The sequence below is a fragment of the Ammospiza caudacuta genome, chromosome 1 (assembly GCF_027887145.1).
Source record: "Ammospiza caudacuta isolate bAmmCau1 chromosome 1, bAmmCau1.pri, whole genome shotgun sequence".
Classification (NCBI taxonomy): domain Eukaryota; kingdom Metazoa; phylum Chordata; class Aves; order Passeriformes; family Passerellidae; genus Ammospiza; species Ammospiza caudacuta.
Genome location: NC_080593.1, coordinates 36,675,909 through 36,701,807, shown reverse-complemented (window position 1 = coordinate 36,701,807; position 25,899 = coordinate 36,675,909). Strand labels below are relative to the sequence as shown.

General features: G+C 37.3%; 1 protein-coding gene across 2 annotated transcripts in view; it reads left to right on the top strand.

Annotated features, from left to right (window-relative positions):
* Positions 1-25,899, top strand: part of TBC1D5 (TBC1 domain family member 5) — a 317,422-nt gene that overhangs the window by 138,684 nt on the left and 152,839 nt on the right. For both annotated transcript variants that reach the window (XM_058808336.1, XM_058808329.1), the window contains exon 4: positions 21,853-21,919. In XM_058808336.1, coding sequence (XP_058664319.1) covers positions 21,853-21,919 — 67 coding nt within the window. The remainder of the gene's footprint in view (positions 1-21,852; positions 21,920-25,899) is intronic.

Here is a 25,899-nt window from a genome sequence, read left to right as displayed (position 1 = left end):
TCTGGGTTTACTTCTGTCCTGACGTACTAAAGATTGTAATTTACAAAGCAGTGTATGAATTGTGAGCAGCTAGCTGATGTTACAGACCTCTGTATCTGAGATTAAATGTATGTTAAAACATTTTTAAAGAGTTTAACTGTCACAAATTTGATTGAATTAGAAATTGATTGTTCTATATATCAAAAATATGTCACTACAGATGGGATGTTTCCTCTCTTTCATGTATGTGGACATTTATAACAACCTGGAATTCCCTATTTTAAAAAGAGAAGGTTTCAACCTACTTTCAGTCAATTGAAACTGCAAAGCTTCAGTTTTTAGCTTTTGATTGGCTAATGAGCCTTATTCTTCAGCCTCCATGGTACCAGGGTACTCCCTGCCCTCGTCCTCCTTGGACAATCAAAACTAAGACACACAAACGGGGAGAGACATAAAGTACTGTCATATTTAAGTGGTAATAAATTATCTGGTAAGATGTGTATTATTTATTGACAATCTGGCCTTTTAACAAAGAAAAATAGGCCTATGCTTAGGTTGCCACTGCAACAGCCGAAACAGCTGATACTTTAATGAACAACATACTGAGGGCCATCCAGGACATAAGGCAAATTAAGCAGGTTACAAACTGCATATCTTCTGTTTAGGTATAGGAGATCTCCCCAGCTCTGACAATTAGCTCCACTGATCAGGCAAGCAGACAGACAGAAACAGAAGGAGGCCATTTGTATCAATTTGAGGAACAGAACTAGTAATGAAATAAAATATCTGTACCAGGTAGTTTCACCTCTGCTTTGGAACAGATATTTCTAACTGCTGGTTTCAGCTTCGCAGTAGCAAATAAATAAATAACTAAATGTGTGCTGCTTAACAAAAGCTTATTTTCTGTTGTTTACAAATTGAAAGCAAAGGAATAATAATACTTCTAACCTAATGGGTTTTTAAAAAGGATAAAACATTTTCTGGACATACAAGCAAATACGAATCTTGGTAACCTGACAGCTTTGTTTAAACGTTGAATTTGAGTTTCCTTTCATGAAAATCTTTTCAAAGTACAGCAATTCAGCTGTGAAAACCTGAATACATTAATGATGACAAAGAACCTCTGGAGTGAGCCAACATTTGTTTTTGTTCTTTTACAACGTTTCCTGATGAATTGCACATACAAAAGTGTTGGAGGTTATTTTAATTTTCTTTTCTTACTTTGATAATAAATGTCTCCACTGTTTACCTTTTTGGTTAAGGTACCTTATTATTACTAATCAGCTTTAATTATTTATAACAACATGACTGTGAAAGATGTTTCTTTGATGTCGAAAAAGTCAGGGGCCTGATCCTGACCCTATTAAAATTAATGGCTAGGTTCCAATTGGCTGCAAAGGTAACAAGCCTGAGTGCCCTTTAAGGGAAGCAGTCGTTTAGCCGAGGGTACTGCATTGTGGTTAGTTGGGGTTCCTGTTTTGGGAATGTTCAGATTTTAAGCATTTGGTGTCGAGGTTTGGCCATGCAAAGGCAGAACGCATATAACTGATTCTTGAAGTCAGTCCCAATTTTCATTTTCATTTCATACACAATAATTTAAAAAAGGCTGTATATACAGGATAATAAGAGAACACCTTTCTCACTAAACATGAGTGCTAAAATGGGGGGACAGAGAGAAATGTGGATAGCCTTTCTGCTTTTGCCTATCTTTTTTCAGTCAACAAAATAGCAAACTAGCTCAAATCTAAGCAACACTGGATAAGGACCATCACGTTTCACAGGCATGTGTGCCAGCTTGTGTTTAAATCTTATTTTGTTTAAGTGAACTATCAGTGGGTTTTGTTTCTGACTATTTTAAGCGTGAGATTTATATGGATGTACATAGACACACTCTGTGACAAGATTGAACACTTCTGTCAGATCTAGAATATCTTTTAGGTATTCATAAGTATCTTTGTTCAGTTTCTTCATCATCTTACATGTTTAGTTCATTACATCAGTAGTCATGTGACTATAACATTTCAACCACAGCACAAATGACACAAAAGGATAGAGCAAATGAGATTTACTTTCACCATTTGTGACAGCCACACAAGGCTGTGATGCAATTTGTGCTCCTTGACTTGATCTTCTTGAAAAGGGAAGTGGGACTTGGGGTGTTTGTTTTGCATCTGTGTGCTTACCTTTTAGAAGGTGTCATATACAAAAGAAGCAATGAAATTAATTCTTGTAACTGTCATAGGAGGAGCAGCCAGATTATGTGTTCTCATACAAAAAGGAATTTGAAGCTGGTAAAATGATAGGACTTGTTCATACAAGAGGTTTGTAGCAGGGCCAGGAACATCATTCAAGTTGCAAGACACTGCATCAGTGATGATGCCAACCTTCAGCTCTTTCTTTCAGGCAGTTTTTGTGAGGCAGGTAGCTAATTAACTAGGAAAGTGTAACTTCAGTACAGAAAACACACACACACAACTTTTTCATGTTTTATATACAAACTTAAATAAGCATATATCATATCAGAAATTTCAGCCAAAAGTATTTTTGGTAATGGAAGTGAAAACTATTTCAAAAGATGTAATCATTGTCACCTTTTCAGTATTTTGAGTAATTAAATAAAATTCAAATGTTTTGAATATATTTAACTATTCCTGGACCTTTGATAAATGGTGTCTCAGTACAGATATATTTGGGTATTACTATTAAAACATGATTTGGCTGAAAATCTAAGGAATACTACTCCACCTTAATGAACTGATTGTCAAAGTTGATTTATTTATGCTTATTTATTTCATAGTTTTGTATCGTAGTATTGCCAGGTCCAGTCTTAAGTAGAGGGAAAATACTTCTCACAAGAGTTTTTCAAAGCAAACACAACAGTGCTATGGTTTACTTGACATGGTGGTGTTCAGTCAAATTTGGGCTGAATGATCAATAAAGGTGTTTCACACCTTTAGTGATAAATTCTAAATACCTTATTTCTGTACAAACAGCTGGCAGTTAAATCTTTTGCTTGGATACTAAAGTGATGCACAATAATGCATGAACTCTGGGATAGGAAGACTATGCTTAAACTTTTGAACAAATCCCATCCAGTTTAGTGCAACTGGGACCATATAATCAAAATATTAGCAAGTAGCGTGTATGATAAATTTCTCCACTAAAATTTTGATATCCCATTACAAATTATTGTTCTTGATCTTCCTAAAAGTTAAAAGGCACAAGCTTCATCCAGATAAAGCTTTTATGGTGTTGATAATTCTTTTCTTCTGAGAAATTGGATTTGTAATGAAATCAATGATTTAACTTTAGGAAAAATGAACTGTATAGTGTTTTCAGTACTAAGTACAATTAAAGGGATAGATCACATAATACATGTGAAAATATGTTTGCAACGATCTGATAATGTTTTGAGTTTCATTATAAAGAGGTGCTTTTTTTTTTTAACACATTAGTTGTAATTTTGGAATATGCCAATGTTTGTTTTGTTACATACAATTTGAAATATTTAAAGGGTGGAGCAATGAAACATAAATCTGTCCATCATTGGGCATTTCTACTTTGCACACAGATGAATTCTCATCAAATTTGATTTGCTGATTGGTGGCCAGAACAGATGTTATCTTAATGGAGGAGAGAAGCATATGGAGCCACAGGGCCACCTCCAAACTTCTGTGACCCAAATGTCCAATATTGTTTCATTGTTTATTGAAGTATGAAAGAAAATACTTCTCTGCAAAAGTCTACAAAGCTCCATTCTGAATTATTACAGCTAGGTCACCACAACATTATTGCCTTACTAAGAGGAAGACTTTATTGCCAGAAAAAGTGTAGATTAATTGTTGTTATTTAAAAAAAAAAAAAAGGAAAAAGAAAATTAAAATAAAAGTACCCCAGGCAGATGAGCTTGTGTCTTTTGCTTATTTGAATTTGAAAGAAAGAAGAGCTGTAAATTAGAGCTTACACTGTGGAGAGCTCTAGCTCTGTTCTGGGGTTCTTGAGAAAATAACATACTGAATAATAAGTTAAAAATTCTGTTTGAAAAGTTATGGAATTGACTTTTTTTGCAGAATTAAATTTAATATATTTTATAATTGTTTATTTATTATGAACATATAACAGTTTTAGTTGTGGCATTTATATGAACTAAAGTTATACCCTTGTAACTGTGACATTAGAAAAACTACTTGTTCAAGTGAAGATTTTTAGGTTTTTTAGAGAAACTGGTTTGTAATGTATGCCTGTCAGAGGCAAACTTCTGATTCGGAAAATACCATGTAAACACAGGAATAAATGTTCCTTTTCACTTTTAAAAAAGAGCATATAAAGCCTGATTTAATTCTGGACATGAAAAATATCCCGAGGATTTTTTGTCTTAGAATTAATGTTATATTTGTATATAATGTATATCCAGTTCTCTGGATATTACAAATTCAGGAAGATACATGCAGATTATCTGTGATTTCCAAGATACTTACTCATATCTGTCATATTCAGTTTGAGATTCTTATGGAAAAATGAGCCTGTAGTTTGAATTTGCATTGCTTAGCTAAAGATAGTTTTATTTTTCTGCATATCACTCTGCTCCATGCTAAAGCTGTAGCTCAGAGCAGCAATTTGGAAACTTTTGAACATATTTAATTGATAATAATTGCATTAAAACAATACTGAATATTAAGATAGGAAGTGGCGCATCTGAAAATCGTGTAGCAAATTATGTGTACAATGCTAATTTTTATTAGCCTAGGATAAGGAGCAACTTACATTGACTCCTACAGCATGGATGCTTACTATCACCATTTCTGGCTTGCCACATAGAAATAGCCATTAATGGCACAATACAGGCTACTGCAGTGAAATTTGTACACAGCATAATTATTCCCTCTTTGGGTCTTTACTTTGACCATCAAGTGATTTACTGCTTATAAATTGTCACCACTTAGCATTAAAGATGATGAGTCAGTTTGGGGACCTTTAACTTACTTTAGCAATCATTTCTCAGTTGCTGTGAAGTCTCTGTCTGGTTTCAGTTTTGATGAAGTTAAGGCAAAGAACAATTTCAGGGCTTTGAATTGAGTTGGGTTGTTTTTCTTTTGCAAACCATATGCCAGTGCTCCAAAGGCCTGTCTTGTGGCTGGTTAAAACAAAATAAGAACATCTATAAAAGGTCCCACTCTGAGTAATGTGTACTAATTTCAGGGAAAAATTCTTTTCATTTGGTGTTTATGAATTACACTTTTAAAACTTTGCCTAGAGGTAGGGAGGAGTGTTTCAAAAATCAGACGTTAAAGTAAAATGGCTATAAAAACATGTGATCTTCCATTTTACTGTATTTCTTCTTCTGAATAAGTAATGCTCTAATAAAAATTAAAGAGCAAGTTGCATTTCGAAGATCAGGTCATCGTAATTCATTGACATTAGGCCACATAACTGAATAATGTCTTACTTCAGTGAAATACATCAAATGAGATCAACAATTATGACTCATAAACATGCCTCGCAGGCATAAAACAGCAGGGAATTAGCATGTGAGGCTGATAAATATGCATGTAAATAAGCTCCCAAAGGAATAACATGGGTTTGATTGATAGGTTTAGAATTGGAACATATGTAAACCCCTTTATTCCTCATTCTGGTGTAGCTAAGTAAAGATGCGTTTTACTTGTTAAAAGTTTCAATAACTTTGTAAATCTTAATGCCACATCTGCTTTTGTGTGTGCAGGCACGTGTGAGTGTCACTTGAGAGATTGATTGAATTGTCTACAGGGTAGATGCCCTCACACTAAGGCTGACGTGTTTGCGTATGGATATTGGAGCGCTTGTGTATGTGCGTGCCCATGTGTACGTGGATTTGGGCATTGTGGGGTAGGGAGTGTTGAGCAAAAGAGTATTTTGGGGGTTGTTTTACTCACAATTTGCAGATTTTAAAGTTTGGTTCTCAAATAGAAAACTGAGTTGTGAGTTTTGGTATATGCACCAGTACATTTATTTTTGCAAATACATTCTGCATTGAAGGTAATTACTATTTATATTTCAGAAAGTCCCACAAGTGCTACTACATTTAAGAGTCTGGCAGTGATTCCTTACAAATTTCCAATTTTTTTGGCATCTTGCAGCTTGAGCTCTTATCTACAACTTCAAAGTACCTATCACAGCAGTATCTCTGTGTTGATCCACACAAGTGTTTATGCTGTGCAGAGATTTACACCCCTGTTGTTAGAAAAGTATAACATACATAGTGTTTATAAAACATTAATACTTTGCTTTGCCAAATACAGACCAATTGGTTGCCATTGTCATGTGGCCTGGTGTACATCTGCTTTATTACTATTCCCTGCTATTAGGTAATAAAAACTTTTCCAACTGATGCACACTTACTGATGTTGCATCAAGCTGTAATTATGCTAAAGTGATCTTAGACCAGTGGCAGGCAAGATGCAAAACCATTTTCAATAGTGTGATGTGTGTATTGACTGTAGATTTTGGTTCTGGGTGGTTTATAGCTTAAATAGTAATACAGAGAAATTGGAGCTGGGGCTCATATCAGAGATCACAGCAGTTCACATGTGAAAACCTCAATTCTGTCATACCTACCTTTGTCTTAGAGATACCTTTCTGTGCAGATAAAGCTTCAGCAAAACAGCTTCCTTCTGTTTAGATTTATGGTGCAGCAGAGAATATATTTCCCAGTTAAGATCAGTAAATTCAGGAGCTACCATTTAGTTCTGAGAGCCAGCTCTTTTTGCTGCTGAAAAAAAATAAACTTGTAGCACTTAGAGACATCACATCAAATCTCACGTGGCTTCTCATGAAGCAATTTATAGCTACCTTGTATAATTCGTATAGAAATGTTAAACTGATCCCTGCTCCAACAGCATCAACTGCTTAACCCAGAATGTAACAGCCTGTGACACCAAGAAAAAGCAAGCCCTGTGTACAGTCTGGGGGAGGGGACTTTTCATAACAGAGCTGAATAAGCAGATTGCTATCAGGAACTCCGATGGGCCATGTTTCTAGCTGCATAGCACTGTCCTTTTGCACAGAGCATGCCTAGATATCTCTTGAGCCAACAGAAATACAAAATAAACCACTTTTTTTTTTTATCCTAACAATGTGCCTTTTTTTACACTCAGGGCCATGACAGGCTGTCACTCAGTTGCAGCTCCCCACAAGAAATGTCCTTGAATGGTTCAAGAGAAGCCAGAAAATTGTTGCTAAGTATTTTTTTTTCATTCACCTCTAGAATTTTCCACATTTTCTCCAACATGTGTGAAGCCACTGGGAAATATGGTTAAATGAGTTAAGCAGACATCACCCATCTGTGCATCTCGGGGAAAATAAAAACAGTGCTGTCCCTCCGAGAGCTTTCTTGGTACATAACCAAAATCAGAAGAACAACCACACTCTAAAGCTAAACCTAGGCAAGGCTGTTGCAGGAAAAAAAGGGTGAGCACTTTGAAGGAACTGCTTCTTCTGGCTTACCCCAGTCTCGCTGCTGTGTGGCCTTTGCAGAATGTGAGGTGACCCTAAAACCTGTTCTGCTCCCAAATGCCTGAAGGCTACTGGACAGCCGAGAAAACATGACTGCACATCATATTTGCTTCAGACAGTGCTGAAAACCTGGCATTCAGTCTCTGAATTTCAGTCCTCTCACAAGCCAAAACAATCACGTTGCAGCCTCCCCCGTTTGTATAAATGTGTTATAATTTTAGATAGAAGGCATCACAAGAACCCTACTTTTGCTCAAGTCTTGATATACCCTTTAATATTGTTCACTGCAGCTCTTTCTACTACTCAAGTGATTTGTAATTTGTATCTCTCAAACAGTTCCCACTTGGATTTCTCATGCACTGAAAAGTCAGATGCCTGACATTACTGTGTAAAGTTAAGTGCTTGGGGTTAATGAGTGGCATTAAATTTTATGAGGTCATGTCCAGTAGATGTTAAAAGAAGCTTAAGGGAACTTTATCACTGATAGAAATTAACGGTTGGCACAAAAGAATGCCTGAGGGAGTTCAGTTCTAAGCAAAAATAAAATCGGTGGTACACAAACTAAAATATAGAGTGATTGTGATTAATGTAAACATTTTTGTTAGGTAATTGGTTACTTGTTGCAGTAAAAGAAATGAGACCCCACAGTTTGAAAAAATATTATTGTATTTAGAAAGCAATTAATGTTTCTAGTCAAATAAAAAAAATCTACATCACCTACAATATTTATATTCTTTCAGTAAACATATAACCTTTGGGGCTATATTTATCAAATAGTCAAGCCTCCACTTATTTACATGAGTTTTTTCTTTGGGCAAAATATGTTTTCCCTAGTGGAGTATGTTATTTTGTTTCATTAAACCTTTATTTCTACTCACATGCATTGCTTATATTACAGACAAAATGAGTAAATTCTGTGTACTTAAGTCGTCTAAGGTTTGTGTTTTTTGGGTGACTGATGGATGGCATGAAAATTCTGTTTCAAAAAGAAAATGGCTACATTAACTTATGGATAGATTTGTTTTGCATAATTATGTGGGGAACCATTCAGTGATTACACCAGTATTCACATGCTGCAATTTTCGCCGTCTTTATTCAGTGTCATTCCAATGGCAGGAAATGGAAGCCGTGTTCAGATGTAGACATTCTTTCTTGCTCTGTCTTGCAACCTGCAGTCACAGCATAGAGTGATTTTTCCACAAGGCCTGTACCTGAGTAAGACAGCTATTGTATGGAATTTCACTCCCAAAGTGTGCGTGAAAATTCAGCACCTCCTCCAGGTCTCTAGCAGCAGGCTATGGATGTGCCCAATGACCTGGTGCAAAGCATTCCTTTCACTTAAGCTCTGTGCTGTCTGGATGCAGTGTTGGGGGGCATGGTGTGAAGCCTGCTGAGAATGCAGAGCTCTGGTATGGAAGAGCCAAAGTCCCTGGTTCAAACCTTTTTCTCCTCTCCAGCTTGACAGAGAGGTACCATGCTTGTCATAAAGCAAATCACGGCCATAAATTGAGGTGAAATGGAAGGAAAAGGGGAAATATTTTCAAATTTGTAGACCCTTGGGACTGTTCTGTTGATCTCCAGATGGTTATTTTTCAGTTTTAATATGAATTACATATATGGAATGCCTTCTTACATTTTCCTTAGGTGGTGTTTGGTCAAAAAATGCAAAATCAAAAAGCTGAATCTCTCCAGTGCTGGGTGACATTTTTGTCTTGTACACAGACTGTTTTCTTTTTGGCTAAAAGATTTTTTGTTTTAAAGAACTGAGGTAACTGCTGGGAAGAATTGACTACTACTAAATAATTTTTTGTATTATTGTGTAAATTAAATCATCAAACTTTTGGAAAACTTCACTATAATTGTTAGGCACAAAAAAAGTCTAGTCATACTTGTCTTATTTGCATTTTAGAAGTCTCATATTTCTTATGTCTTCAAGTGCTTTGTACTTTCATCCTTAGTACCATTCTGAAGTGCCACGAGGGATTGACACTACTCATCCTCCACACAGGAGGGCAAGGGTGGGGAACAGAAATCTGTCCCATGATGTATTACATACTTTTTAGCAAAAATGTTTTGTGGAGAGTTTTTTTTCCCTCAATATCTACAACAAAGTGATAGTTGTTTGACAAAGCACCTTGCACTGTAGTAAATAGAAGTGTTTTGTCATTCTTGCTGTCAATTTGATATATTTTTATATTCTGATGTAGCTGTGGACTTTCATCTCTTAGACATCTAGAGTTTACTGCTAGTGCATATATATCTTTGCTCTTCAAATTTTTCTAGATCTGTCATTCACAACATGCATCTGCTTTTGCACCAGCAAAGTGCACAGTTGGTACTCTCCAAATTGCCTAAAGGTTGATTTACAAGAATTTTGATTAAAAATCTAGTGTTTTCATTATGCTTTGACATATTTCAATTTGGCAGTTTAAAAGCTCTAGCTCAGTACTTCTTTTATACTGTTTGGTGACATGTTTTTTCTTTGGAGAAATTTATAGAAAATGTAGGGTACTGCTCCATTTAGGTTCTCTCAGTTATGGGTCTTCTGGATGCACAATGTATTCCAAGAATTAACAGCCTTAATTAGACAGCCTCAGTAGTAGTTCCAGGCTTTCTGGCTTCATCTTGTAAAACCAAGCTATCCTTTGTCCCTTCCTGATGCATGTTACTCCTGTATTGTTAATTTGATTAGGATAAGGGCTGTTCCATCAGCAGCAGTAACACCCTTCAAGGGTTGAGTATTTGAGTCTTTGTTGGTTGTCTTCAGGTTTTGGGGTTTTTTCTCAGATGCCTTGTCAGGTTATCAGGTACTAGTACTGCTGTGAGGTGAAGGGAACATGATTTTTTTAAAAATTTTTTAACCATGTGTTTCTGAATTGTGCTACCTCTAGACTCTGCAGCTATTGGAACAGGTATTAAGTTTTGCCCAGATAACTTTAAATGTGTTACTTAGTTACGTTATTAAAAATATGTTTACTAAATAGATGTGAGCAGGATCCTATTTCTAACGGATTTAATCTATTATTCTGCAGTTTATGTTAATATAATTCCAAAGTAGCCTTTTGGACCAACAGATCTCTCTGCTTCCAGCAGTGCTAAGAGGAGTTGTGGTATGGAAGGAGGAGGCTGCAGCTGGAAGGAATTGGCAGAGCTGAGCTGGGGTGACAGTGATGTTGTGGGAGCCCAAGAGCCTCTCCCTCACCCTGGACATTTTAGAGACTGGCAGCTTCCCACATTCCTTCATGTGAGACTTTCTTCACCTCTTACTGTGTGCCTTTAAAACTGTAGCATTTAAAGAAAGCCCAGACACTGCCCAGTCTTGCATCTCAGTGACAGCTTCCTTCCTTGAAGCTTCTTGTCTGTTCCCTCTTCCTTGGAGCCAAACCCCTCAGTTCTGCTGCTGCCTCTCGGGGGTAGTGCCAGCCCTTCCACTGGATGCCAAGGAGCTCTTCTGCCTTTTAGCTTCTCATGTGCCCAAATGTCTGTGTTTCCATTTATTCTTTTATTCATTTATTACCCCAAAATTCTTTTTATTCTTTATGGTTGCCTCCTAACCATAAATGCTGCCTGTTTTCCCACCCCAGACAAGCAAGTAGCCAATTACACACATGTCACCGCAGCAGCCACATGGATGCTTTGATTTCAGGCTGTCCCTCTTTGCATGCATGTGCTGGGTGAAGGAAAGTGGTATGATTTTCACGGTGCTCATAAACACATTTGTACTCCAGAAAGAAAGTCCAGGAGAGCTTTCATTTTGCTTTCAGGAGCCTTTCACATCCATCAGCAACGCTGTAAGTCATCAGCCTGCTGCAGTAGTGTCCTTTGATAAGAAACAGCAAAGAAGCTGAGCTCTTTTTAACTCCTGGTCCTGGTTATCATGAGTCCATCTCCCCAGTTTTAGGAGGTGAGGCTGCATATCACTGCCACGTGGCTCCCTGGCCAGGCTAGCTTTTCTCCTGATAAACCTGTTATTCTCTGTTGAAAATCAGCTAGCTCTTTGTTGAAAGGGCAGTTATATTTCAAAAAAAGAGCACTTAATTCTTTCGTGTTTGTCTTCTACTATCTGTTAATCTTGGAAAAACAACAGAATGCTAGAAACCTCCTAATTAATCTTTTTTTGGTTTTTTTTCCTAAGCTCCATGTAATATGGAATATGCAATACTGCTTTTGAATATGAAAATTAGACTATACATCCATATGATTTATTATCCCAAACAGAAGGATTGCAACAATCTATAAGATAGAAATGTGGTTAAAATTAGGATGTAATTGAAGTAAGTTAAAGGATGATAGTGGCCTTCAAAGATGTAAAGAGATGGTGTGTTTTTCTTATTGTCAGTGTAAATGGTCTCTGGAGACCACCTTTTTATAGTGATTGTGCATGTCTAAGATTAAGCAAAGCTGCATGACCAGTGCTATCTCAGGAGGATGCTGAGTCATTAACTCATGTTTATTGCCTTTTGCCATCTTTAGTTTATTGCGATTTATAGCTCAAAGGCCTTTTAGGCTGTTTATAAGTTAAAATTAGCTAAATTCTTCTGGATGCAAGTATAAGTCACTCAGCATTTGTATATCATTAGGGTGTAAATTCCTAGCAATGATGCCAGGCAGCTTCTAAGATTTTTTTTTCTTTCTGTGCAAAGTCTAGTTATGCTGCTTGTCCCTAGTTAAACTGGATTACTCTCTCCTGTTTTACTAATTTTGCCAATTTGTGACTTTGAAAATTGTATGTGCTCTTAAAAGAATTTACTCAAGTAAGAGATGAAATTATTTATTAAGTATACAGTTTCTACTTCAGTCAGACTACACCAAAATGTCTGTATCTTATTCTGGAGTCTTTTGAGTCAGACTTGGTGGGATGACCTAGGAATTCGTGTAGGTTACACATGATAAATGATCGCCCAGGCTATGTAGTTTATACAGGCTCTAGTACTGAGCATATGAACAGAAGTGGACATAATATGCTATGGACCAAAGACAGGTGCACTGGGAGAAATAACTGAAAAACACTTAGAAGAATCACGTTTTACCTTACCCTGTGGATTTTTTCGTTCTACCAGTCGTATTGCTGCTGGTAGCAAATTCAGTTCAGGCATTACTGGACTAAGTGTGTATCGACTTCAGTGGAGTCACATTTGCTTATATAAGCTAGTATTGTGTGCTTCCCACTAAATGGGAAGTCAAACTATTTTTCCATGTACATGCATTTTCTGAAGTGTTTAAATCACTGTTTGCATCACAGTTAAACTTCTTTCCTTCCTATCATGCCTAGAGGGATTATATTAAAACACATCTGGATATAAAGTATTTGGGATTTTGGTAACTTGCAATCACCTGGGAATTCTTTGGAAGCGTTCATATGAATTAGTTCAGCGCCCTTCGAGTAAAATTTCTTACTCTGTGTATTATATTGGTTTTAGTTTAGAGTACAGTGTATGGCTCAGTCTATTTTTGTAAATGCAGAAGCTTCAACAGGAAAAGAAATATTATAAATAAGTCCCTTGAATGTACTTATTGTTGAATTTATTTTAAATTGAGCTGCATGGGACTACGTTTCTTAAACACTGGTGCTACATTCTAATTTCAGAATCAGTCATCTAGACCCTTGTATATCTTTTCCCATCCACACTTTTTCACACATACATTTTACATGGGGAATGGTGGCATGTTAATTTACAGACTAACCTAATGACAGGCTTGGTGTTTAGATTTGTGAACACTCAGAAGCAGTTTCACTTAAAATGGAAACCCTCTTACTTTCATGTGTCTTGATTTAAAAAGTAGTGCATAGACAAAATTGTTTCAAACGGAGATGTTGCCTGGAGAATACACTGAGTTTACTCATATATGCATATACACATACGCAACTGTGATTTTATAAGCAAAGATCGTGGAAGGTGGGTGCCACTTGATTGTCATAAGTCAGCAATCCAAGAGACAGGCTTTGAGCAACATGCAGTACAAGATTTTATCTCCAGAAGTTTTTTTTTTCCTAAATGGAAACCAGTGTGTCTGCCTATCATACTGTTGAAAGAGCTTTCAGCAGGGCTAAAACAGGCTTTGATTCTGCACCTTGGTGCCAGTGTTCCTTACCTACTTCCAAATGTGACCAGCTTTCACTATCACAAGGTTGGCATCTCTGTGGGTTCTATATTGTGCTTTACAGTTATGTTCCTTCAATAATGCAAATAAGCTTGAAGGGGGAAAAAGACTGGTAATGCTAAATATATTTTTTCATGTCAATACTGAAGATGAAACAAAATATTTCAGCCTAAGACTTTTTTACTTAAAATGGCAAGTTCATTAGTTCATTTCACAATTCATTATCTTCATGTATCAGTAATTATCATAGTGTATAGGTTTTTATTTCATTTGCGGCAAAATATAATATTTTACGGCAGAGCTGATAAAACTAAAATGCTATCAGAAATCTGTGCTGCATGCATTCAAAGTGTGCTTCTAATACTAAATGAACTTGAAGTGAGGGATAGAGAGCCTGGTTTCTACGTAAAAGATTGCTCGCCCAAAAGGTGCATCGTATTTATTTCGGAAAACCGAACTTGCTCAGAGAGAAACCTTCTCCAACTTTCCGGCCTAATAATTATTTAATAAATATCAGAAGTGCAGTGCACTTAATTCTTTAGCTGAAGGCACAATTTACAGTTGCTCTACGCTGCTCCGAGCGCGCTCCATTTAATCACTTGCAAGGATGACTTGAAAGCCTTGGCTGCGCGGGGGCTGCGCTGTGTGGGACCGGGCGGGGGCTGCGCGGGACGGGGCGGGAGCTGCGCGGAATCAAGCAGGGGCTGTGCGGGGCCGGCCGGGCCGAGCCGAGCCTGTGGCGGGGGCTGTGTGGGGCCGTGCGGGGCCGGGCGGGCCGAGCCTGTGGCGGGGGCTGTGTGGGGCCGTGCGGGGCCGGGCGGGCCGAGCCCGCGGCGGGGGCTGTGTGGGGCTGTGCGGGGCCGGGCGGGCCGAGCCCGTGGCGGGGGCTGTGTGGGGCTGTGCGGGGCCGGGCGGGCCGAGCCCGTGGCGGGGGCTGTGTGGGGCTGTGCGGGGCCGGGCGGGCCGAGCCCGCGGCGGGGGCGGCCGATCCCGCCCGGAGCCGGCGGCAGCCGCTGCCGCCGCTTCCCAATCTCTGCAGCGCCCTCTGTTGGCCGCTCGCGGCAGCGCCCGGCTCGCCGCCCGCATCCCTCGCCGCAGCTCCGCGACGTTTCACTTCTTAAACATCTACTTTGTGTAGTAAAATCTCTATTTGCCGTATGTTTTCCGGATTAGGTCTCCTTCTATTTCCATTTTTTTCCCTCCTCCCGCTGCCATTTTGGTCTATCAGCGTACCCAAATCATAAAGCTTCACTCGTCTTAGGCTTTTTGTATTTTATTTTTCCTGTGCTGCAGAGATCCTGAAGACTTTCCAAACTGCATATTTGGTACTGTAGAAATACAAATTGCCTGCTCTTCTGTAAACCTTTCAGTTGTCAGACTGTTCTCTTTCAAAATAATAGAGGAGCTTGGAATCGTCCATGCTAAAATTAAGAATTTATAACTGTATGGAACAGATGTTTTCATAAACATTTGCTATAATTAATTTCAACTAGGGGATTGAAGGAACAAAGCAGTTTTTCCCTCTTCAAAACTTTATTGCCTTTTCCCCATACAGTGAACTCAGAAATCTTTGCTTTAATATTGTTAATGAAACAAGTTTACTCCTCTGTTTGGTTTTCATTGTGGAAAAGGAAGGCTTAATTTGGACAAGATACGGGTCTTTGAAACAACGGAGAAATACCCTGAATTTCAGACATCGCATATAAAGGCTTAAGATGCAGAGCATACGTGTTTAAGGTGCTCATTTCTGAGACCATACCTTTGTAGTGTCAGTTGTGAGAGATGCCTACATGTTAGAATAAATTTTATTGAGATCAGTCCAATGAATATCTATCTGTGGAGTAAATAGTACAAAGGAATTTTATGTTTGAAGAGTTGTGAACCTTGCTGTTAGAAAAAGCAAAGGAATCTCATGGTATTATATATAGTTTTAATGCATAGTAAAATACTTATTGTATGTTGATTACCCCTTTATACTCACAATAAAGGACTGCAATCTGTTAAGCAATTTTTTTTTGTTGTTTGTATTATATGACGAACACATTTTGACTAAAATTATTCTTCCATATTTGTATTGTCACTATTTTCGGGGGGTTATTGTTTGAAATTTATAGTAGTTTAGGGCCAGCATTTTGACAGTATTGTGAAGAAGAAGAAATATCCATGCTTTATTGTTCTGGTTTTTACTAGTTGCTGTATATTATATTGATATCATTTGAGAAAAAAAAATGTTTAAAGTTTTAAAAAAAGAACAGCTTAATTGTTTTACACCTGAAAGAACCAGTGCAGCTGCAAGGATTTTTTGAGCAAACTAGAATTCCTGACTGATCTGTCATCTATAAAGTGTGCAAAGAAAAATAGGTAGCTGTCATTAAAATTACATTTCAGCTTTCAATAACCATTTAATGAGTAGCGTAATTATATAAGTATGGTACCTCAAGTACTTCACTCAATAATTAAAAATAATCTCATCTTTAAAGTGAAAGCGCTATAATTATTATTTGACTTAACCAGGACCACTGTTGTGATCTCCAGTGGCACCTCAGATTGTTCAAAGTGGTTTTGAAAGTATAAATTAAAATTGGATAAATCATTAAATTATTAAGCTTTAAATATGCTGAAAATTAATATAGCATGGAATTTTGAAGTCATGTTATAAGAATTGACAGCCTTAGACTGCAACCATAGATTTGTGTTAAAATTTGAGTTGTCTCTAATCATAAAACACTGCATTAATGATCGAGTGTTTATATCAACTTAAATTTTCACAATGTTAAATAAATTTTGTGTTTTAACAACATTTTAACCTTTGATTAGAATACAAAGAGAAACATTAAGCAGAGTGCAAACAGGTCAGCAGAAGGATCTGTCTCCATTATGACACTTGTAAGCAGGGAAATGCACAGTTTGGTTACCTAAGTAGGATCACTTTTATCACAAAATCCTCAACTGCCAGCCATAAAACCCTTTCATATGTGACTCAGGACTGGTAAATTGGTTTGTACTGTATAAATACAGGTGTGCCCACATTCAGACATGCATGTGTGCCTGCATACATGCCTGCAGAAATATGGATATATTTAAAGACAGTTCCTCAGTATCAAAGTATATTTTCAAAAGAAAAAAAAAAATTAGTTTGTTTTTTTTTAATTAGGTGTGCAGCCATCAAGCAAGGCCATGTCACTCAAGCTTTTTGTCTTCATGGACTTGCAGCTGGTTAGGACGTATCCCACCCTTTCTCCTTAGAAAGTCCAGTGCTGAATTTTTACATCTCACAGGAAATTGCTGTTTTCAAGACATAGTGAGAGAGATGAGAGAGAAATGTCTGATCCCTACATCTTTCTTAACATGCTTTTTTACTCTTGCTGGGCACATGCTTTAGCTCAGTGTTTATTGTGCCTGGAGCATACCCGGAGTGTCTTCCCACCTGTGAATTGAGGCTTTGAAATGCTGTCCAGTTTCTTCTTATTACCTGAAGTGGAAACTCTGTGCTGCACCTTGAAAAAGCTCTTCTGTGAGAAAGTACCCTATCAGTTGAGTCACCATCCCTGGAGGTATTTAAAATACATTTGGATTTTTTAAAGATGTGGCACCTGGGGACATGATTTAATGCTGAACTTGGCAGTGCTGGGTTAGTGTTAGGCCTCTTACAAATCTTGTGTTAGATCTTACAAATCTTTTTCAACCTAAATAGTTCTGTGATTCTATCAGTGTAATAGGCTGTTAAAAAAGAAAAATACAAAAAAATAGTGTGAAAGTTTCAATCAGACTTCTTGTTAAAATTTCTTCACCTAGTTTTCAGATAATCTTCAGGAAGTGAAGGCATCTTCCTTATTCTGGGCTCTCCCATTTTATGCTATGCCTATAATCTCAAGTACGTCCTTGACGTACTTGAGATTAACAGTTACTGCAAGTGACAAGCCCATGTGTTCTGGGTGAATCTAGTACCCTAGCAAGTGTACAGGGTACAAATCCTGTACACTTGCTAGGGTACTAGATTTGTAGGATTTGCAATACTATTAGGATTGCAAATCCTTCTCCATGCATCTCAGAAGTCTTAAGAAGCTAGCATTTGAAATGTTCTTTTTTAATTAGTTATTGGAAGTGTCAATTTTGAGTTACACAACTTCTCTTGAAACAGCCTTCCGCTGTGTCCAGCAGTGTCAGGTTCCAGCTGCCCAAGTCCCAGCTCCCTTTAGCCCTTGGTCTCTGAACAAGAACACACTTCACTGAAGTGAGGCAATTTCAGGAGAAAGTTTTTGTTCTTAGGAGAGGGAGTTGCTACAGTTCAAGAAGGAGCAATCCGGGTAATTTTCAAGCCCTTTGGAAGGATACAGCCTTATTTTATTATTGTAATAAAGCCAGTAACTGCTCTAGTGCTGAAAGCCATACTTACTTTGATACAGGTGCTTGTTACAGTATTGCTCGTTTCCCTTCTCTTTCTTCTGAAAGTGTGACAGGATTTATTCTACCTTTTTTCCCCTAGTCTGTGCGTTTGAAGTTAGGAGCACTTTTCACAAGGTCTATGGTAGGGTTACTAGAGCATCCTCTGTTTCTTTAGCGAAACCCTTCTTGCCATAACTGAGTTTCAGAGGAAATTGAAAATCAGTATAATACTGAATCAATTTTTTAAAGGGGACCAAAAGTTTTGTTACTAGCATCATGAATCTTATATTCATAACTGTTTAGTATACATCCCAATTTTACCAGAAATTTGGGTCAATATCAGTTAAGAATATAGAAGTAGTATATCTGTTCTACTGAGAGTTCACCATATTTTTCAGGAGGAGTAACTGGAACTTTCCTGAGGAGAGGTGATCCAGGGCATGGATTCCCACAGCTTAATGTCATTAGTCAGTGAAGCAGCAGTCTTATTTGTCCTCTTCATCACTAACTATGGAAACTTAATAGGATTTGCTAAAAAGCCTTTTGGATAAAACTAGGTAAAATGTAGGGAGTCTTTTGTTAAGAAAATGAATACTTCACTCTTTGCTTTATGATTTTTATCACTTTCAATGAATGACATCTTAATCATCTTTCAAGGTGTCATAACAGACATACCCATCTTAAAGGGGATAGAGCAAGGGAGCAATCACAGAAGGGTCTGTTCCTTTAAATCCTGGGTTTGAGAGCTGAGTACACTTAGCCCTATCCATTTTTGGTAGCTGCTGCTAATGATATGATGAGGCAGCTCACAAAGAAGTATCTAAACCATAACTTGTATGGTTATGAGATTTATTAACAATGGGTATACAGTTAAAAATGCAAAAGTATTTTGGCTATCGTTTAAATACAGGAAATTATTTTCTTCAGAATAAAGCAAGCTAGACTTAGAGTAGTTTGTGAAGAACAGCTCAGTGGATGTAGCAGACCCAGGATCCTACCAACTGCAGGGATCCTGGTGAAAGAACAACTATTATCCTGATTTTCTTTGCAAAGTCCTGTGCACTCTTCAAGCAGGACAAATGGTTTTGTTGGAAGATTATAAAGTCCATGCATTTTTTGAGATAGTCTTAAAGTTCATTCTTCAGAAAGGAGGGAGATTATGTTGCTATTCTTGAAAAGACATACTTTTCCAGTATTTCACTTAGCATTGTTTATAAGGTGGGTTTTTTTTCAATTTGACTAGTGTGGTAGGTGAATGCTTAGTTTAAGTATAAATGAAGTGCAGTAGTGACTTTAGGACCCATTTTGATGTGCTGGGTCCCTGTAGCACTTGCCCAGTATCACTGTACCTGGCAATATGCCTTTAACAGAGACTGAGCATAGTTCAGTCATTTCTCTGAATGCTCAGGATCAGATGTGGAGATGGGTAATATATGAAAAAGTGTATTACTGAAAATTGTCCCAATATGGGAGACTATTTTACAAGATATGAGGGGAAAAAAATGAACAGATGGTTATTAATAACGGGAGGGTCGGCTTCTGGATGAAATATCTGGTGTTGTTAATTTAGTTAAATTTAGTAAACAAAAAGCAGATTGATTAAGTAGGATTTCCATTTTCAAAATAAATTGAGAGAGCTAATTAGTGAAATCAACTGGACTGAGTGATTTTAAACTAAGATGTAGTAGAGGTTTGGGATTTGTTTTAGACAAAGGTACAAAAGTTAATAAAAACCCCTGCATTCCAAATTAGATGAGAAAAGGAACACTTGGAAGTTTTATGCCAAAGTGAATGATTAAGTATTTTTTAAGGAATGTCTGGAATAAGCAAAGATTCTCAAAGAAACAGAAAAGCAGCTTGATCTGCAAAGAAGGCCAGGTCCTGGATATCAGAAAGTGAGGGCTTATAGCGACAATCAGCAAAATTAAGTTGAATCAGATCATAAGATGAGAATTTAAATACACAGGAAAATATTACTTGACTATTTAAAGAAGCTTGCTGAGAAAGAAAACTAGAACCATTCTGCAGTATGAATGGACAAATGATACTAAATGTAATCCAGCTCTGGTCTGAAAAGGAAAACATTTAATTTTCAGTAAAAGTAGAATTTTAGGCAAAGGCCTGAAAATAAATCAATAACATAGATGGGACTTGGGTAGATATTGTAAATTAGCAGAGCTAAAAATCTGACTTACAGACTTCAAAAATATTGACAAATGCTGCTGCATGGAACAATTTTTAGTACTTTAGTTCATGGCAGATGAGTGGAAATATCATACTTGTACTTAGATTAACAGGGGAAAGGAAAGGGATAGCAAAACACCTGCATGGGCTGACCATTATCTGTGCAGGGCTTTAAAAAAGTTTTTGAGAAAGAAACAAGAGAGAAAAGCAAAGCAAATGGCTTAACTTTTATTGCAGGTTTTTATGTTAAATGGGACATTGTGGCCAGCTAACCTGCTTTCTTTTCAAAATATACATTCAGGAAATACATTAAGTCTGTGTGGATCTCAGTAAACCATCTGATGCAGTGCCACAGGAGATGCAGTGAAATCGAAGGGATGGGGATTAGTGAAGTATAGTAATTCTAGGACAAATAGGGAAATGCAAATTTTAATGAAAGAATTCTTTTTAGTGAAACTTGGAGTTAAACCAGTCTTATCCTATATTTTCATTTGTTGTTTTGCCACAGAATAAGAGCTGATAGACTTTTACTAAGTAAAGTTATTTGAAGGTAATATCTGGTGCCAGTGCAAATAGAGTATTCAGGCTGGTCCTTTCTGAAGAAAAGAGGACTGCAAACAGCATGACCTTGTGTGAAATACAGTATTGTACTAGCAAGAATTTTTCGTGTAAACTGAAAACTTCTTTTCGTGAATAAAAGATTGAGAGTAAATGTGCAGGCATGTTTGGGTAAGGATGGCTGTGAAACTGCAAGATGGAGTGGCACGAATGTCATCTGTATTGAGTAAGATTTGTTTGATGGAGAGGAAAACCACTGTCCAAATTATCGGCTCTGGACTTTTAGTATGCTTTCCACAGCTCCTGTCCCTCCTTTTCCGTGTGTAAGAAGGACTGAGTTAAAGAAAATGGAGAATACGAAGCGGCATTTGGAAAAAATACTGAAAAAACTTGATTTCAGTCAGCAGAAGGGAGAACAGAGTTGTGCAGTGCTACCTGTAAATTAACTAAGGAGGCACACAGGGACATGGAAGAATTATCAAACTAAATGACAGTGCAAGAATAAACAGTATAAAACAGGACAAGAATAAATTTGCTTTGAAAAATACATGACTCATGGCTTTTAGCAGTCTTTCAATAGACATAGTTATAGAAGGAAAATTTACTTGTAATCCTGGATTTCTAGCAACATCACTGTTCCATGTATTCACCAGCCCACAGGATGTAAGATAAGATGTTTGGCAGACGTCTTAATAGGTACTTTCAGGGAAGCTTTGAACTTGTGCTATGACAAAAAAAAAAAAAAAGGTATCACAAAGTAAGCTCAGAATTTTTCACAAAAGACATGAACTTTTACTTTTTTTTGCTTAATGTTGGTAAAATCAAGCTCATCTACTTATGTGGTGTACTTCTGTAACCCTATACTAGTTGAATTGTGTTTAATAATTTGAGAGGGGCCTCAATCAAAATTTTAGTGAAATTAAGTATCAGATTTTCAGAACTTTCAGACTCCAGTTTGAACTTGGAGGCTAGTTAAGATGGCTGTAAGAATTTGGAGAGGTAAAGTTGAGATTTGTCTATGTAAGTTTTAGGTGAATTTTGTGGTGACTGAAGTTACCATATATGGTAAAAGCAGTTGCAGTTGTCATCCATATTGTGTTCGTATCAGAGTTTGTCTTACAACAAAAGTGTTTTCTCTTATTTTTGTATTAGGAGGATCAAATGAAAATGGAAGCACACCCTCCACCTCAGATTCAGATGGAACTTTTATTTCTTACAGGTTGGTAATTTTTTATATTTATTTTCTAATTTTAAGAAGGTTGATTATAATAAGCATAATCTATTTAATGCAAAAGAACAGGTCCTATACATTAGGAGGATTGTGGAATCTCAACTGATACAGTGAGTAAAAGGACATGAAGTATTTAATTAAGGAATGATCTGAAAATTTGTTTTCTGGATTATTGGTTTTTTTTCAAAAGTTGTTCAAAACACTTAACTGATGAAAGTACAAGATATTTGAAAGCCTAAACATTTTAAGGTTGTTTTTTGTAGGTTTATTTTCCTCCAAAGTATTTGATAAAGTAAACTCACAGTAACTAAGCTAAATGTTGAAATATTCAATTCACCAGTGATCACCTTTCTGATCTTCTCCAAAGTAACTGGATTTATGGGCCACCTGAAATTCTATTTCCTCATTATTTCATCTCAAAAACCAAAGCCAAGATTAGTTACATTTGAGATTATTTGACAGGAAAATCATATTTCAATTTTGTTGGCAGTAAACACCAGTCAAACAAACTTTTTTCAGCAATGTCATTGAGCTTGAATCTTGCTTGGGTACATACCAGAGGGTGTCTTATGCTTGAAAGCACAGAAAGCTAATCAGCAGGTGTATACTTTCATCTTTCACCCCGCAAAATACTGACTCTGCCACAAAAAATCTTCTTCCTTGTGACTAGTAAATTAATAGTATGATTTGTGCAAACCAGAAGGATTGCATCTGATTTTCATGCTTAAGTATGGTAAAACAAAACATGCTTACCACATGATTATTTTCGAATCATTTAGTGGACTGTGTTGGTTGGCATTTTTTTCTGTTTTGGTTTGTGCTCTGCTGGAATCTGTGCTTCAAAGAGGTGCAGTCAGGCAGGAGGAACCTGCCTGTTCACCTTGTCCTGGTTGCAGCCGGCTGGGTGGGGAATGTTGCAGCGTGGGGCAGGCCGTGAGCTGTGCTGTGCTGGTCACAGGGAGCCTCGGGCATGGGGTGGCAGGGAGGGACACGGTGCTGGAGAGCCTGCTGTTGCAGGCTGGAGACACAACCATTGCCAAGGAGAGCAAGGAGCAAACAGCCTGGTCTGGAGGATGTTGAAAAGAAAGACTTTTTGTAAGGACCTAGAGGGAACAGCAAAGAGTTTGCTGCGATTCAAACACCCAGAGGAAGTTTCTGGACTAAGAGCAAGGTTGGAACAAAGGGTGTGCCTGCAGGGACAAAGTGGGACTGGGGTGGGTTGATTTAGGTTTCCTTACAATTTTTTTATCCTAGTAAGTTGACTCTAGTGAGACCTACTTGGTGATGATGTAAAACTCTTCTAGGGTAGTTAGCATATTCACTTTGATAAAATATGTTAGAAGATCCATTTTAGGGTTCTGCATGACTCTTGTTTCTTGTCATATTAATGTTTTCTGCATTAACATACTGTCTAAGTTAAAAGAAGGGCTGAAAAATACCACCCAGGATAATCTTCATGTTTTTTAGGTGTGAATCATGTGTAGACAGAGAGACCACAAATTAGTCTCTCAAAAGTAGGCAAGATAGAATTTAACCATATCAGTGAAAGAAAGTTGAGAGCTCTCTCTGCCATTAAAGCCAGGGAACTTATTTCTGAAAGTCATCAACTCAAGAGCACCAGCTCTTGTACCTGCCAAGTGGCAACACTTGAAGAAGCAGCCAGATTTAGCTAGACTTTGGTTCCAGAGAGTGTGAGCTGTGGAGCTGGGGTCTGAGCCCTTCTTGTCACCCGTGCTGCCCTCAGGCAGTAGCACTCACCTCTCAGGGAGCTGGTCCAGGGAGCTAATCCAGCGCAGCCTGTTCGTTCTTGGTTGGGAGAGTTTTCTGATGACTTCCTCCTGCCTAAGCTTCCCATGGTATCAGGGAATGTAGCTAGTGGGAGGACAGAGCTTGGTACCTTTTTCCTAAATCAGCCTAAAGCTTAGTCACTCTTTAATTCTCCACAGATTAAGTAGAGGTTAAAGCTGGTCTTTGTACCTATGTATTCCTTAGTCCAAAGTGCATATAATAAATGCGACGTTGGCTACAAGTTCCACTGAATAATAGTCATATTCTGTCAAAGAGCCCAACTTAGAAAACTGAAGTTAATTAGTCTTTTAAGAAGGGTCCCGTATTTCATTGCCAAAGTATTGTTGGTATAATTAAAGGCAAAATAGTAAAAAAGATATGTACATGTGGATATATATAGGTCTGTGTGCATACATATATATAAAAGTAACTTCTGACTTTTCGTAGTTGGCAAGCTATCACCATTATTTAGTAGTAGTGCTTGAGATGTGAAATGTGTATTTGTTTCTCAGTGGCAAGTAATTCCTATGATCTAGTGAGGCTGGCTGTAAATTTGATAGTTGGGTTGGATATTGTTTTGATAGTTACAGTTCTGGACTGCATGTTAAGTGAAATTGAACATCTAACACCTCATGAAAGGTGAAAAGTGAATCTTAAACTATCTTGAAAGATAATGATGGTAAATGGTTGTTATTTCTTTAAAGACTCCTTAGAAATTTTGACCTATGTTAGGATACTGTCAAGGATTATTGTTTTAGTAAGTTAGTAATTTGATAAAATTAATGACAGTCTTGTTTGCCCAATGCATTTCAGTCTATCATATTTTGAAAAGACCAGCTCATGAACTTTAGCCCTGAAAGAGGCAAAGGCATCTTTGAATCATGGTAGATGTCGTACATATGCAGAAGGTTAATAAATGAAAAATTGTATTGAAAATTTTTGCTGAAACAAAAGTTGCTTAATATATATTCAGTAATAGGCCTTTACAATTTAATTAGAAAAAGTGACTCCAAAAATATTTGAATATTAATAAGTTTTGTTATTAAAGGGCTCTTAATGGCATTGTTTTTACCACCATAAAAAATAAACTCCAGGAGAAGTTGCTTGGTTCCCACATTTTCTGTTTGAAAGGACAATTTGACTCTATCCAGTACAAGACTCCAAGTATATGTGCTAATAAAGGATGACATATCATTATTCTTCTTCGGTGTATTTATGATGCTCCAGAACTATTTGTATGGTTTCATTTTTAATATGAAGGTGTCACCTTAGAGTTTGTGACTCTTGCTTTTGTTGATCACAAGCACAGCACAGATGTAGTGCTGCATGTGTTCAGATTGTGAGCATTTCCCTTTAGGTCATAAAGTTTGTAAGTAATGTAAGTGAAAAGCACATGTGACTGGCATATATTTCTAAATATTCCTTGAGTTTGTGAATGTGTCCTCTCAGGTCACAGAGAATTCTCTAGCTGGTCTTTATGCTCTGGTGGAAGTACTCTTTGTGTACTTGGGAAGAAGCTTTACTAATAGGAAATAACAAATTTTTTTTTCCTAGAAGCATGTCATCAAAATTAGAAGTTCATTATTAGAAAGATTTGAACAAGGATTTAGACATATAATAACTTTCAGCTTTTAAATGTAAGAAACTTAAGGAAAATACTTCAGCTCTGTTCCACTGTATTGTTTTACTACTGTGGTTAAAGCCTTTTTTGGTTGTCCAAATGGCCTGGACTTCACCAAAAGGAAAAGGAAAATAGATATGGCTCTTTAGTTTCAGTATCTGCAATGCAGTGCCACTGGAAAGTAGAAATACTGTCTTTCTCCTCCCTTCCCAAGGGCAGCTGACCTTCTCCTCGCCAAAGAGGTGAACCCCTTGCCAGCACATATGACTACAGACTATTACATTAATCTGTTTAGCCTCAGTACCAGCTGCTTGCATGTTTTTAATTATCTTATTAGATGGTATAACAGTGACCTATGAAATAAAATGAAGGTGAGTATTTTTTAACTTTATTTTACAGGCTATTTTTCTAAATATATTTTAATGACCTAATTATGACTTTTAGGGAGAGCCATTGATGCAGACATTGAATTTGGCTGATAGAATCTAACATCTCAAGGACACTTATTTTCTTTCAAGGTGGATTCATACATTAATACTGCTTCTAATAAATATATAAC